This window comes from Acomys russatus, chromosome 2, assembly GCF_903995435.1.
Source record: "Acomys russatus chromosome 2, mAcoRus1.1, whole genome shotgun sequence".
Taxonomy (NCBI): Eukaryota; Metazoa; Chordata; class Mammalia; order Rodentia; family Muridae; genus Acomys; species Acomys russatus.
In genome coordinates this window covers 22012858-22027476 of record NC_067138.1, presented here as the reverse complement: position 1 = coordinate 22027476, position 14619 = coordinate 22012858, and the positions used below count along the sequence as shown (strand labels likewise).

At 39.2% G+C, this 14619-nt stretch overlaps 1 protein-coding gene across 1 annotated transcript in view; it reads left to right on the top strand.

The window, feature by feature from the left end:
- The window catches only part of Prex2 (phosphatidylinositol-3,4,5-trisphosphate dependent Rac exchange factor 2), a 292170-nt gene that overhangs the window by 177332 nt on the left and 100219 nt on the right, over window positions 1-14619 (top strand). The window contains exons 26-31 of the mRNA XM_051159079.1: window positions 1522-1701; window positions 3891-3985; window positions 4934-5016; window positions 5722-5812; window positions 6535-6663; window positions 12519-12560. Coding sequence (XP_051015036.1) covers window positions 1522-1701; window positions 3891-3985; window positions 4934-5016; window positions 5722-5812; window positions 6535-6663; window positions 12519-12560 — 620 coding nt within the window. The remainder of the gene's footprint in view (window positions 1-1521; window positions 1702-3890; window positions 3986-4933; window positions 5017-5721; window positions 5813-6534; window positions 6664-12518; window positions 12561-14619) is intronic.

Genomic DNA, 14619 nt, shown 5'->3' with positions numbered 1-14619 from the left:
ACAAAACATGGTTTTATCAATGAAACCCCTTCCCATGGATTTACTCAATGTACAGCATGTCACATGGAAAATATGTATAAGAGGCATGGTTGTCTTGAAATTCTGAGAGAAGAATATTTGCCCTGCTGTGAACAAATGAGTATAGAGATTATGTGCACTTGGTTGGCACTGAGTGCCATAGGCATTTTATACCGTGACTATGATTTTTGGCTAGAGAAATCATCTATAGGCCATTATTTCAGGTATGGTTTAATTCATCCTGCAAGTTGGCCACATGCTGTTTGATAATAAAACCCAATTTTACTTTTGCCTAATTTTGAGTTCATTGGTTCTCACAGAAGCATTGCGCTGTCAAACATCCAGCCTTAGACTCATAACTAGTCAGTTGTTATCTCGTTTTACAACAACTAAAGGCATTATACCACTCATCTCCAGGAGAACTCTTTGTTGGGAAGACCTGTACATTTCATCCTGGCTGGATTGCCAATCCAAAGGCCCCTGTCTCCTCTTAGCCTTACTCTGAATGTCTCCCTGTAATTCAGTTGTCTGGGGCTCCTGCCTGTCAGAACAGAGAAAAGAGACTGACAGTGTGGATTCTCCCTGTCAAATAGGTAATGCTGCAGGCAGACATCAGAGGGTAGCTTGGTTTTTAAAGTAGGAAGATGAGCCAGGGAGGATATTGAAGCTTGTTTAATGTTTTTACTTAGTAGCTCTTTGCATGACTTTTCCTGGGGAGGCAGGAACCAGTGTCTGAACTCCCAATATGGCACCAGTGCCAGACCAAAGAACTTGGTTAAAAAATGGTTTTATTGGGGCTACTTACGAGAGCATAGGCGTGAAAGTTGCTTATAGAAGCATGGGTGACTCATGGCTGCATTATTGAAAGGCATGTCATAGCATGGGGTGATGGCTCACAAAATCTGCATCCTTGGAGCTTCCCAAACAGCTTGAAAACAACTCCACTGAAGAGTCTCTTATCTCCAACCATCCATTGTTGACTTTAGAGCCCTCACTGAGGCCTTGCTAATTGTTAGCTTTTATGACCTTCCTGAATCTTTTAAGTTTCCTTAGCCTGCTGAGTCTTATGAGCCTCCTCTCCCTCCAGAAATTACTATTTCAATTTAGGGGAAACAGCTACACTGTAATGCTGGTGGTAGTCATGGCAAGAAGAAATAGGTAACACTTGTCAGCCACGGGACCTAGTTTCTTCTTATTGCCATCATCTACCTTCCAGAAAGGACCACCATAATTGGTTCTGATAACAAAGCTCAGGTGGCTGCACCAGGATTTGAATGCAGCCTTCTGGGCTGAGTGTGTGCTGCTCTGTACCTTCTGAACACTGAGTAGTAAATCCAAACTTTCTATGACAAGTTTTTCCACACAGATAATATTTTATTTGATATGGAACCCAGAAGCCTTCTGGAGTATTTGTAAGCTATCACATTGAACAAATAAAAGAGTTATCTGTTTTAGTGAGTTTCAAAACATGCGCTTATGTTCTAAAAACTGTCACGTTTGCAGCCTTCTGTCTTCAATAACATATTCCCCAAAACTGGAGCGTAAGACGACGGAGTGTGTGATACCAACAGACAGCGACAATGAGAAGGGAGAGAGAAACAGCAAACGCGTCTGCTTTAACGTAGCAGGAGAAGAGCAAGAGGATTCAGGTCACGACACAGTGAGCAACAGGGACTCTTACAGGTAAGCCGGTCCTCGGTCCCATTTCATCGAGACACTCAAAGGACAGTTTGTATTTTCCTCAAAGGTCTTGAAAAAAAATGTTCATGGCCGATTTTGTTTATTGCTGTTTCAAAAATAATCCCCAGTTCAAGTGGGACAGCATTGTTCTCAGGAATGCTCTGGATTGTTTGGCAAAATCGTTTTCTCCCTCCAGCAGTGCAGCCCTGTTGTGGGAGGGTTGTTCTTTTACAGGCAGTGTAATTGTCTAAAAGCAGTTGCTCAAATGTCTTTATGGTCATAGTTTATTAGCTAGTAAATAGCAATCCTTTTGCCCTGCCCCCCTTCTATATATTGCACCTTCATGTCCAAGTTTGTGTTTGTTTCCTCTCTGGGATGTATTTGTCGTAGTTAGCCAGGACTGATAACATCAAGTACCACCGACTGGCTGTTTGTCACGTCACATAGCTCTGGAACCCGGAAGTCTGACCCAGATGTTGCCTGTGTTGGTTCCTTCTGGGGACTGTGAAGAAAGGATATCCTGCAGGCGTCAGTTCTTTACCTGGAAATGTTCATCTCCCCTCTGCGTCTCCTCATGTCACCTCCCATTATAGAGCCCCTCCTTATGGGACCGTGGTCACACTGGATTAAGAACCCATCCTAATGACCTGACGAAGACGATTTCCTTACATTTGGTCACATTTTGAGATATTGAGGATCAGATTTCAACTTCAGAGTTTGGGGCAAACACACTTTCATGCGGCACCCCTTCCTGCTCAAGGCCTCTTCTGATGAGGTTCCATCAATGAAAGCACTTTTCTCTCCAAAAATCTTATCCCCAGAATTCTCACTGTGTACTTCCACAACTAGCCACAAACACTTGTGTGCAGCTGCGGCACCTCTGCTTTCACTTACATCCAGTGAAGGAAAAATGTTCACTCTTGTTCATAGTATTTTACAATGAAAAACTTATATAAGTATTAATTATGTCAAAACTATTCTCATCAGGTAGGGCTATCCTGAACTAGTGATTAACAGTCTTTTAAAAGCATAGTTTTAGCAGAGGAATTTAACATAATCTGCCACAACAACCCGGAGTGGTGAGTTTCTGGTAGCAGCTCCATTTTAACACATGGGAAGTGGAGGTTCACAGAGTTATGATAGAAAACTCATCTTCGCAACCAGGGTCTTGCGCCAGGGTTCCTTGCTTAATCAGTCTGCCATCCTAAGTTTTATTTTCCAAAGAGGATTTTTAACCACTGCATCAAAGTTAATTATTCCTGGAGATTTCTTAAAGAGTTGAACACATTTACTATGTCATTTACTTCCAGCTTCTGAAAGGACCAGCATGTTCCATCATGGGGATCGGTGGGTTCTCTTCAGTGGGAAATTACATTTCTAAAAATATTTTCTCTCTCACATCCTAGTTATCACATAATTAAAATTACCCTCACACTCTCCCTCTGGACTGTGACAGAAATTTTAACTGTAAATTTGAAATCAAGTTCTTCTTCTTACTATAAGTTGTTAAAAAAAAAAAAAAAAAACCTCTTGCACTATTTCTAAAAATCTGGATTATTTTCATATTCAACAGTGCTGAAAATGTTCTTTCTGTAGACATTTTTCATTTTTAGTACTTTCCAGTGTGGTTTTGACCATGGAGACAGATAAGAGTGCTGTTTGGGGGGCGGGTTTCCAGCTGTTCCCTGTAAGTTATTATTTAGACAACGAGAGAAGACAGAAAGAGAAAAGTCACAAAACAGGCTTTGCCTCTGTCAGAAACTTATTGAAGCACTGTTATTAAATAGATACTGGAGACTCTTCTGTGGGCTGACTCCTGGTTTTATAACCAGACATTTTCAAAAATTCACTTAGCAATCAATTATATGGCAGGGAAATTTGAGACCTTTGAATTTCAAAGAATGCTTTTAAACACCGAGATAAATATATTTCTTCCTCATAATGTGATATGCAACACACTGATGAATGTATCTGTGGCATAAATGTATGTGATAGGAAATGGCAGGAGGGTGTGCGCATTCTTCTACTGTGATTTTTAGTCAGCACACAAAGCAGCACCTTTCATCTTCTCCTATTTCCCTGTGCTCTGTTCATATTTGGCCTCAACCACTCTCTCTTGTCATCACACTGGACTACAAACCTGGACAAGCATATTCTTAAAGCAACATATGGCTCTTTTTTTTTTTTTTCAGTGACTGCAACAGCAACAGGAACTCCATTGCTTCCTTCACAAGTATCTGCAGCAGCCAGTGCAGTTCCTACTTCCACAGTGATGAGATGGACTCAGGTGTGTGTGGTAGACAGCTGTGCTCTTTGATGCTGGGAACATCACAGCTCCCTGTAAGGGGTGGGTGGGGGGCTCCTTTCTTTGAGTTTTGATCCACATGCAGTTTCATTTTTATTACTCATTCTCAGTGGCTACCCATATTGCACCATGACTGATAAAGCTAGTTTCCATATCCCACTTATAAGAAAGCTGCCTTTAAAAGTGTTATTTAATGTCCAGGTTCTGATCTTCCTACTCACTATGAAGGGTTCTAGGTACACTGGAAATAAGTTTTAGCCAAAGCACTGGGCATGGATGGTTGGTTGGAGGTGGGAGAAGATGATTCAAGCTGAGGATTTTTTAAAAGAAAGTTCAGACACTTGACGGAGCCTTATATTCAGTTAACAGGGAGGAAGATGTCAGAGAACACAGATTAATGCTTTATGCTTGCTTCTTCCCATGAGGGCCATTGGCTTGGCTTATTTCTGGAGAATGATCTGACTGATTTCTCTGCTCTATGAGACCTGATACAATTCCTTTCTGACGTGGGATAAAAGCTCATTTTGAGTTGCTTGTATTTTATCAAATCGAGATAATTTCAACATGTTACCCAAGTGGGGGCTGCAGAGACTGATGCATCAACCAAGGCAAGGATTATGCATGATGAGGACCTAGACCCTCTGCTCTGATGTAGTATATAGGCAGCACAGTCTCCATGTAGGTCCCATAATGCGGGAAGTAGAGGTTGCCTCTGACATGGACTCTGTTGCCCACTCATTGATCACTTCCTTCTGGCAGGGCAGCCTTGCCAGGCCACAGAGGAAGAGGATACAGGCAGTCCTGATGAGACTTGAGAGGTTGCGGTCAGATGGTAGAGGGGGAACCACCCCCCATCTGAGGACATTAAAAAATAAATAAATTTAATTTAAAAAATGAGATGACAGTTTTGGCGTCCTTTTTTCCATATAGGTGATGAGCTTCCTATCAGCGTCCGGATATCTCATGATAAACAGGACAAAATACACACTTGCTTGGAGCAGCTTTTCAGCCAGGTGTGATGGGGGCAATTGTGCATCTTATTTTCCCCAATTAAAGGTCGGAGATCTTTGAGATGCAAAGTGCCTAGAAGGAGAAGGCAAATGTCTCCATCCTTTAGGCCTCCTTGGCTTTAAAAGAGGCATTCCTATGGCAGCTAACCTAAAAGGTACCTGTGAGTACCATGTTTATAGAAAACCATATGGCAAACTAAAGAGAACCACGCAGACAGGAGACACCCTCTTGATGATGACTGGCGGCACATCTGAAGGTTTCCACACCCTGCTTAGTGTTATTTCTAGTTTCGAAAACTGAATGATTGGAGTTTCATGGTAGGACTTTGCTTTTGCAAAATGTTTGATAATCATAATTAAAATATATAGTCTTGAAGGGTTTAGCACTTTGAAGACAACTTTTTTTTTTAAGTAAGTTCTGAACTGTCACTTTCTTCTGTGAAGTAAATTTTTATTTTTGTAACTTTTTATCAATTTATTATCACTGCCTAGGAAGAATTGGAAATGGTTAAGTGAAAAGAGTTGATTATGCTATTTGGCCTACAGATCAGCTTCACAAGCATTGTGGGTTTTCAAAACATTTGTTTAAAAGTAATATTTTATAAGATACACTCATACATGTGTGTATATATGTATTTATGTACTCATCTATGAATCTACATTATGTATTATGGATGTATATAACTCTCAGAAATCTACCTTTGACAGATGGACTCAATCACCAACCTCTTGAAGGGTCAGGCTGTTGTAAGGGCATTTGAGCAAACCAAGTACCTCACTCCAGGACGAGGATTACAAGGTACATATGAAAATTATATAAGATGATAGCATGAAATAGGCAACATAGCCATAAAGCAAAAATAGTACTTAAGAAGAACAAATTTGTTGTTTTTCCTGTAATTCTCCACTTCTGTTTGGATCATCTGTGAAAATATCAGTAAGGACTGTACTATCTTTTATCATCTTTTTGTTTCTTTGAAAGTTAAAAATACTCGATGCCTCTAGAGGCAAAACTAAAAATGCATTACTTAAAGACATGAAAGACTTAAGTGGCTTTTGCAGAAGAGTGTGGTCTGGCTGGCCATGTCTTATGCAGGGGAAGGCTCTGAGGAGAGTGGAGTTGGCAGGTAGGTGTCAGACCACAGAGCAGGGAGCCTAGCACTGTAGCCTTCTCACATTTCTTTTTCAGTATTTTCAATAGAGCTTCTGCCTACGTTTGCTTCCTAGTTGGAATATCTATAAGAAAATAACATTGCGCTTTGGTGTTTCGATTTAGCACACTTTCTGTTGCAATGTCACTAAAGACATTCTTTCTTTTTTAAATATATTTTATTAATTTATTCATATTACATGTCAATTGTTATCCCATCCCTTGTATCCTCCCATTCCTCCCTCCCTCCCAGAAATTCTTAACACCATTCTAGAATGGTAAAATGGACAAGAACAAGCAAATTTTGCAGCCAGTGGGCTTAACTGAGAAGCAGTTGACACTTACGAGAGATTTTTTCCATATTTGATTAGAATTCCAACAGGAGATGGAGGCCAAGCTGAGCAGCCCCCGAAGGCTGAGGCTCCACCTCAAGCAGGATCCTTGGAATCTTCCCAGCAGTGTCCGGGCCCTTGCGCAGAGCATCAGAAAATGTATTGAAGGTCAGTCGGAGAAGTGAAGAACATTGCCTGATATCAGCGACAATCATTTAAAATGCCAGTCAAGCCAGAGTCCTGTAATGTCCCATTGCTTTCTGCAGAGGTTCCTGTTCTGAATCAGATAAAAAGAATGAAATGCACGAGGGAGGAGGAGCTAAAGGAGCAATGGGCCTCCAGGCCCTGCCGACTGTATCATGGAGAGTATTCTGAATGAATAGAACAGGGCTCCTGCATACACAGATGAAACACCACGAGCCTAATATTTTGGAATTCAAAGTAATATGATAAAAATTATAAGGAATTAACAAAAAGTACACGATGCTTAATTTTTTTTATAAGAAGGCAGAAAGTCTACTGTATATTAGTGTGGGTTGCATCACTAGACTTTTAACGTTTTGGTCTTGGTGACTTGCATGGGATCCTGAAATTGTCACAACTTTTAAGTCTGGGGATGATGTTTTTGATTGTCACAGCTGCACTGTGACACTGGCACCTAGTGGGTAGAGACTAGGGATGGTGCGGAGCCTACTACGATGTGTAGGACAGAGTCTATCACAACACAGGATCCGTCACCCCCAAATATTGGCAGTGCTAAATTTGAGAAATATATAGATTCAGCAAACATCATGCAGTGCTGACAGGTTTATTTATTAGCTATTTGTTTGTCAGTTAGCTATAGTAAATGGTACTCAGCAAGAGTCCAATTTTAGGGCTACTTAGAAAAAGTTTTATGTGTCTGAGCAAGTAGCTTACCCTTTTGTCTCAGCGTCTTCATTTAGTGAGTGTTACTCTGGTATAGTCAGTCTTCTGCATAGAGAAATACTCAAGTATAACAGGTTTGAATATTGAGTGGAGTCAAGAGGACATGGAGGGATGTGGATGGAGCAGGCTGCCCAGATAAATAACAGAGATTCTATTCAATGATGAAATGTTTTGGTATTTGTAACTGGATCCCTTGGCTTTATTTAAATTTTATGGCTTAACACTGTGGTGTTCTGGGACACTTATAACGTTCCATGTGATGAAGATTCTGAATGAAAACTGTTCCACATAATGACTATTAAAACAAATAAGTGGGTTTTAATGACATATTGGGGAGTGGAAGCACATGCTTTATGGAAGGGAAGCCATACTTTCTCAGAATAGTTAATCCCAGTAGCATAATGCTCCTAGGCATTGTAAACTCAGGGTTGATCTTACCATCTTTGAATGTCTAATGATGATAGAAATAGATTTTAATTGTATTTGTTTTTCAAATAAGCATGGTATTGATTAGAAATGAACATACTTCTAGAAGATGAAAAAGAATTTAATCTTTAATATATACATTTCTAATGTAGAAGAAAGCTTAACGAAAAAACATTTTAAATCTTAGATTAGTATCTCAAGTTAGGCTTTTATACTCTTTGTTCCTCAGGGCACATTTTGCAGAGATTGCTTTATCATTTGTTTGTTTATTTGATTGATTGATTGATGATGCAAACATTGGTGCCACCTCGATTATGAGTCCAGTAGCTGGTTTTCTTTGGTTGTACATCCTAAGACTTTTAGTGTGGCAGGAGCCTTTTGCAGACTTTAAGTTCCATTTTTCTAAGTTCATTTGATATGCAGTTACTCTGGATAAAACTCAGATTGTCTTTGTGTTAAATGAGTCTTTAAAAACCAATTAATTTATCATACACTGCTTTAGCTACCAGGCTGTCCCAAGGAGAGCGTAAGCTGCTGTTATCTTTAAATCAGTTGTTGTAATGGGGAATACCCTCGGGTCACCTCCTCAGTCCTTTACCACTTCCCCCACTTGGTTCAGGATTACTTGCATCTGACTTTTCAAACTATAGGGAATAATGTAGTATATGTAACTCCATGGCTATTAATAGGTAAATATTTAATTTACTGATACTTGGCTAGAAACGTGTGTTTTATATATGTCAAGAGAGTGACTCCATTTTTAAAAAATATTTTATTATGTTTCTTTTTTCACATATACATTTATATTATTACACGTAAGTAAAATAAACTACATATAGCAGGAAGAACCACAAGACAATCAGGAATTATATAAATGTTACACTCATAGTGTTTGGCCATTTGTATTTGGCAAACTTGAAGTAAATATCTTTCCTATCTTGTTGGGTCTAAATTTCTGAATGGAGATTAATATCTATCATATCTTATCTCTATTAACTTAAAACATCTATCTTTATCTAAAAACATCTTAACCCCTAGCCTACTAAGCTCAAGTGAAAGACTAAACTATCTGGTCTTCAAACCCATCCGAGACTTGAGAAGGGATAAAACTTAAGTACCTGAATGAACCAGAAGTGCAGGTTAGCAGCTTCCAAAAAGAAAAAATGACAGAGACAGTTTACTGCCTGAACAGTCACCCAACACTCTCTATAACGTTGGAGCATCATCTTCACCCTTCTGGCTCAATATATCTGACAGACATATACACGAGGCGGGGACTATTAAGGGCTTGCTCATCCTGTCTTGGCAGAGTTTGGCCGTTGACTCTGCCTGCATCTAAACTTGCCCATTTTTAGGTAGAATTCTGTCTGTGCCAGAAATGAGGACATTTTGACCAGTGGCTGGTTTGCCACATTTGAAGACAACTCCATAAGGAGTTTCTTTGATGCTTATAATTTTCTTTGACGTAGGCTGGGTGTTGTCAGGAGTTAACTTGGCTTGTTCTCAAACAGTCTTCAGAAAAATAAAAATATCTTTAAATGACTTATTCTGTAGGTCTCTGAGGATTTTAAATACCTTATTTAACTATTTTACCTCATATATCTATAGAATTATATCTATCTATTAGATCTAGAATATATATTCTTGTGATAAAATTAGACTCATTTTTTATATGAGCATGATTTCCATCAATATACAAAATTCAATACCATTGAATTAAAAAGTAACCTTATTTGTGAGTAGCAATTAGGGCTTTGAGATGAGGACTAGAATCAATAATCTACCTTTTTTTTTTTTTTTTTTTTTTTACATCAGTTGTTTATTACAGAATGCTGTGAGTCATTATGGGATTTACATAATAAAAGATGCATGTTTTCCTGAGATTTTGGTTCAAGTTGTAACATATGTTTCCATACAGAATGCTGAAAATTTCTGATTGAACAAAGCATTTACGGTGATCACCAAACACGTTTACAGGGAAAGATGGGGGGGGCAGGGTTGCAGCTCTTGAAGACTAATCAAAGCAAGATGGCCTTGATCTTGCTGCATTTGCTTCCTTCTGATGCCAACTAGAGTTCCCTTGTCTTAGTAAATGCGTGGACTCTGAAGGGGTGGGATGAACAAAGCGCCCCAGATTTGTGTATCCAGCGGATCTTGACAGGTTGCTGTGCACAGCATGCAATAATCTACCTTTTGTTCTCTCTCCCTCTATATTTCTATATCTCCCTTTCTTTCCTTTCAGTTCCTGTCTTCTTACCTACAAAATAAAGATAAAGAAAAAGACACACGTGCATGAGTCAAACTTAGTTTCCTCTCTGTAAAAGACCAATAATACTTATAACCAATTCCCAATGAAAATAAGCATCTGTAGACCAAGAGAGTAAACAGAAACATATCTAACCCCCCTTAGAGGAAATGGGATGTCGTTCTCTTAAGATTTCTTCAGGCTGATTTAGGACAAATAATTTTTTTGAAGACCCCCCCCCCCAATTAGGGAAAATGGTTAAGTAAGACTTAAAACTTATTCCAAATATTGTATCAAAATACCATGGTGCTGTAGCCTTTGTTTAAGGACTGATACAGTGACATTCTAGTTTTAGATGACTACTCATCCATCCATGGCCTACTGAAGTGAGGATGGGGGATGGGGAGCAGAAAAGATAATAGACAGTAGCCAACTCAATAGCAGATCAATTGATAAAGATGTCAGAGAAATGGTAAGTGTCTCTTGTTTAATCTTTCAGCTAAGCATAGTCTATGTTACCAGCTAAATTAAGGTATATTTACTTAAGTTTATGATCAATTTGTGTTACACGACTTTTCCTAAGAAGATACAAAGAAATGCTCCATCACTCCAGACAGGGCAGTGGCAGACCAAAGAAAGACGCCATCCAGCTCCAATTTGATGAACCAATGAGTTTATTGGGGCTACTTTCCAGATCATGGGCGAGGTATAATTCACATGAGTGTGATGACTTGCTGACTTCTGCATCACCAGAAATCCCAATCCCAGAACATGTGACAGAAGGCTGCAGCACTGTGTGCGTTCCCTGCACAACTTGCAGCCTGCCACATCACTGAAGAGCCCCCTTCCCTGCAGCCCTTTACTGCTGACACAAACAATGAGAGGGCCTGTGTGAGTCTTCTAATGTTCCTGAGCTTTCTGAATCTGCCAAGTTACTTGTGAGTTTAATGAGCACTCTCCCTCCAGGAGGGAGTGTTCCACATGATGGTAATGTAATGGTTGTAAGTAATGCCATTTCACCTCTTCTTTTCCTTTACAAATGCCATTCTTTTACAGATCTATTTCCCCCCAGAAACCTACTTTTTTTTTTTTATGTTTTGCCTGTATTTGCCTCAGTTATCTTAAGATTTTTTTCACTTTCTATTTATCTTGCCTTCATAATGCTGATAGTTATCTATTCGTCCCTCCATGTTTTATGGTGTGTACACACTATTATCAAGTGTCTCATTAATATTCATTCTTCCACCCCAGAGCCTTGTAGTAGTATTTTCTCTTAGATGAATCTAAATTCTTCAGACTAATGATCTGAACTCTTTTTTACTTAAGCTTTATCATCGTAGCTCAGTCCACAGATGATAACAATGTCTCTGTGCTAGATGATTGGCTTATTAGTGTTCATTTTCTGATGCGTTTCTTTGTTAGCACTATTCCCACATGTGTTCCTTCTCCTTAGTGGTCTAAACTCAACTTTCTGTCAAGTATTTTCTTGTTGTAGATTCTGTATCAGTTTCAGCCAGCTCTTGGTTAGAGGACCTGCACTGTTTTGGTATATACAGAGCTCTAAAAAAACTTTCAACGACCTTGAGTATATTTCTTGCTCATTTTACCTACACAGGCCATTATAGAGATAAAGTAGATGTCATGACGAGTGAGCTAAGACTGAAAGTAGTTAATAAAATTTGTAATGCCACGAAGCTTGAGGATGGCAAGTTGGTTCTTGGCCCAATGTGCTTCTTGCCTATGATGTCCTTTTGTTCTGTCAGTCTTCTTTGTAAACATTCAAGGACCTTTGATATAGTGTCTGCATTCCTGATCTGTTAACCCATCTCTGTCTTTGACAGTTACAAGCTTACATAGAACAGGATGCTTTGTAACCTTCTTTCACCCTTCACCTGGTTACATAGAAGGAACGTTGTACTTTTAGAAATTTACCTAATGCAAGTGCATAATTTACTACTGAAAGCAGATGAACACAGTGATACATGTGAAATTAATATGTACTTGCCAAATATTTGTGATTGCCCTTGTGTGGGATGGAGTAACAGAGTATATTAAATGTATATACATGGGTTTTTTTCTCTAAAAGTTTTACTCATAGTAGAAAGCATTATTTTCATGGCTTAGCAACACAGCCTACAGTGTGTATGTTAGGGAATAGCATACAGGCTAAAGTAGCTAAGGATTACATAGAATTTGGCAAGATTTGAACTGTGTTCTATTACTTGTGTAATTTAGAGCTGAAAGACATTTTAGCGTCTTGAGCAATTGACAGCATTTATCTGCACAGATGGGCCACAATATAATGTCAAGAAAATAGTATTTTGATTACCTAATATAATAAGACCATGGTAATTTTTGCTATCACGTTATAATATGTTGCAGAAACAGAGTGGACAATTAATGAATGTGCTTTCTTTCTCTGCAGAGGTTAAGTGTCGGATCCTACTGGCTCTTCTTGAATACTCAGGTAGTGTTTTGTCCTATTTTTACTATTAGAAGCATTGTGGCTCAGGATGATAAAAGTCTCAAAATAGGAAATCAATTCCTTCCGCCACTTTAAGAGATAAATGGGCATCTGAAACTTGCCTTCCCTAACGTACTGGAAAGACATTTTAACAAATGTATTTAAGTGCTTTAATAAGAGCACAAAAGCACATGCTCATTTTTTATCATAAGTACATAAAAATAAACATAAATACATATCAAAACAGTCTTATTAGTAAGAGAAGGAAGATGGGTATGGAAGCACAGGCAAGCACTCTCATCCCTCAGAAAGTCAATGGAGTAAGACCATTGTATGTTCAAGGCTGTCCTGGGTTATACAATAGTACCTTCCCTCAATGAAACAAGGAGAAAGGGTGTAGGCTGTGGTAAAGGTGATTGCTGATATGTGCACAGATATGGGATTTATTGTGAAAACATCTAATTGGTTGGTTGTGGCCAAGGGTTTATATAAACATTTTACAGCTCTTACATTAACGTACTTCTACCATGCATATAGTAGGAGCTCAACATAATTAGCAGTGACACCAAAGGACAATTAAACATTTCATCAAAGTCTAAATTACAAGTGGTAAGTCATTAGCCTCCTCAAAGTGAGCATTACTTATTTTTATCGTCCACAAATACCCAAAGTGGTAGCAGTCACAGTGTCCATCAAATATGTGGTATAAGAAAGAATGGTGGTCTGAAAATGTGGCTCCCTTGTCAGTGTTCATCTGATTGTTGGGAAGTCCTTGGTTGCACTCACAGCATGGCATGATGGCACACAGCTCTAAAGCTAGCACGCAGCAAGTGGACAGTGTGGAAGCATTCAGAAGCTCAACCTTATTGCACCATGATGCCTGGTAGCAGGTTCCAATGCAGCAGTGGAGACAGGACCTTTCCTGGATTGTGATTGATTTATTATTTTGAAGATGTAAAAGCCAGCTTCTCACTCAGTTGCTACAGTTGGCCTTGAACTCCTTAGTTGAAGTGATTCTCCAGCCCCAGCCATTTGAATATCTGGGAAATAATGCCAAACCTGTATTGGGCAGGACTCTCAAAATTATATTGCCAGTATGTGGGAAGAGGTAGGGGGTAATTTGTGACGGTAGAGTCTACCACATTTGGAAACTTTGGGTCATGAATGAGTTGGGTCAACAAAAAGGGCTTTCTCTTAATTGGTTGGCTGGTTCATACCTTGTTCCTTGTTTAATAACAACAACAATGGCAAAGATCTTACATTTTTGAACATTTCTAAAGATACTTCATAGATTCATTCATGTAAACTTTGTTAGGGACAACTATGATTATTTCCACAGTTTTAAAGGAGAAAACATATGTTCTGGGAGAATAATAATAACTAATAGACTGTGTTTATTCAACCCAGATCATGAATATCATAATAGTCCCCAGTGAGTAAAGTTAAGACCTAGCAAAAGGCCAGATGCAGTGGCACACACCTTTAATCTCAGCACTTGGGGAGGCAGAGGCCGGCAGATAGCTCTGAGTTCAAGGCCAGCCTGGTCTACAAGTGAGTCCACTGTATCCAGGGCTACACAGAGAGACCCTGTCTTGAAACACCAAAAATAAATAAATAAATTAGCAAGAGGCAGTTTTGAGTTTCAAACTCAGTTTTCCCAGTTCCACCAGTGATCCTGGACTGTATAGGTTTCTCCAGTACTGAGATATGACTGCTTCAGCAGGTAGTGCTGGTGTTCATATGTATGCTTATGTGTATGTTTTGAAATAGGGTGCCATGTAGACCAAGATGCCTCAAACTCATGATGTGGCCCAAGCTCATCTCTTGCTGTAGACTCTCCTGGCTCATCCTCCCGAGGGCTGTGATCACAGGCAGGTGCTACCACACACAGCTGACAGAGGCTTCTTTCTCCTTTATATTTTTCTATCTTATGTTTGTTATTTTTCATTCATTCTTTCTTTCTATTTATATATTTGATGGCATTTAAGCAATGGCCAAATTAGTCCATCATTTTGGGTGTGAAATGCAGTTTTTCATTAGAATAGGGTAGACCATGTCTGGT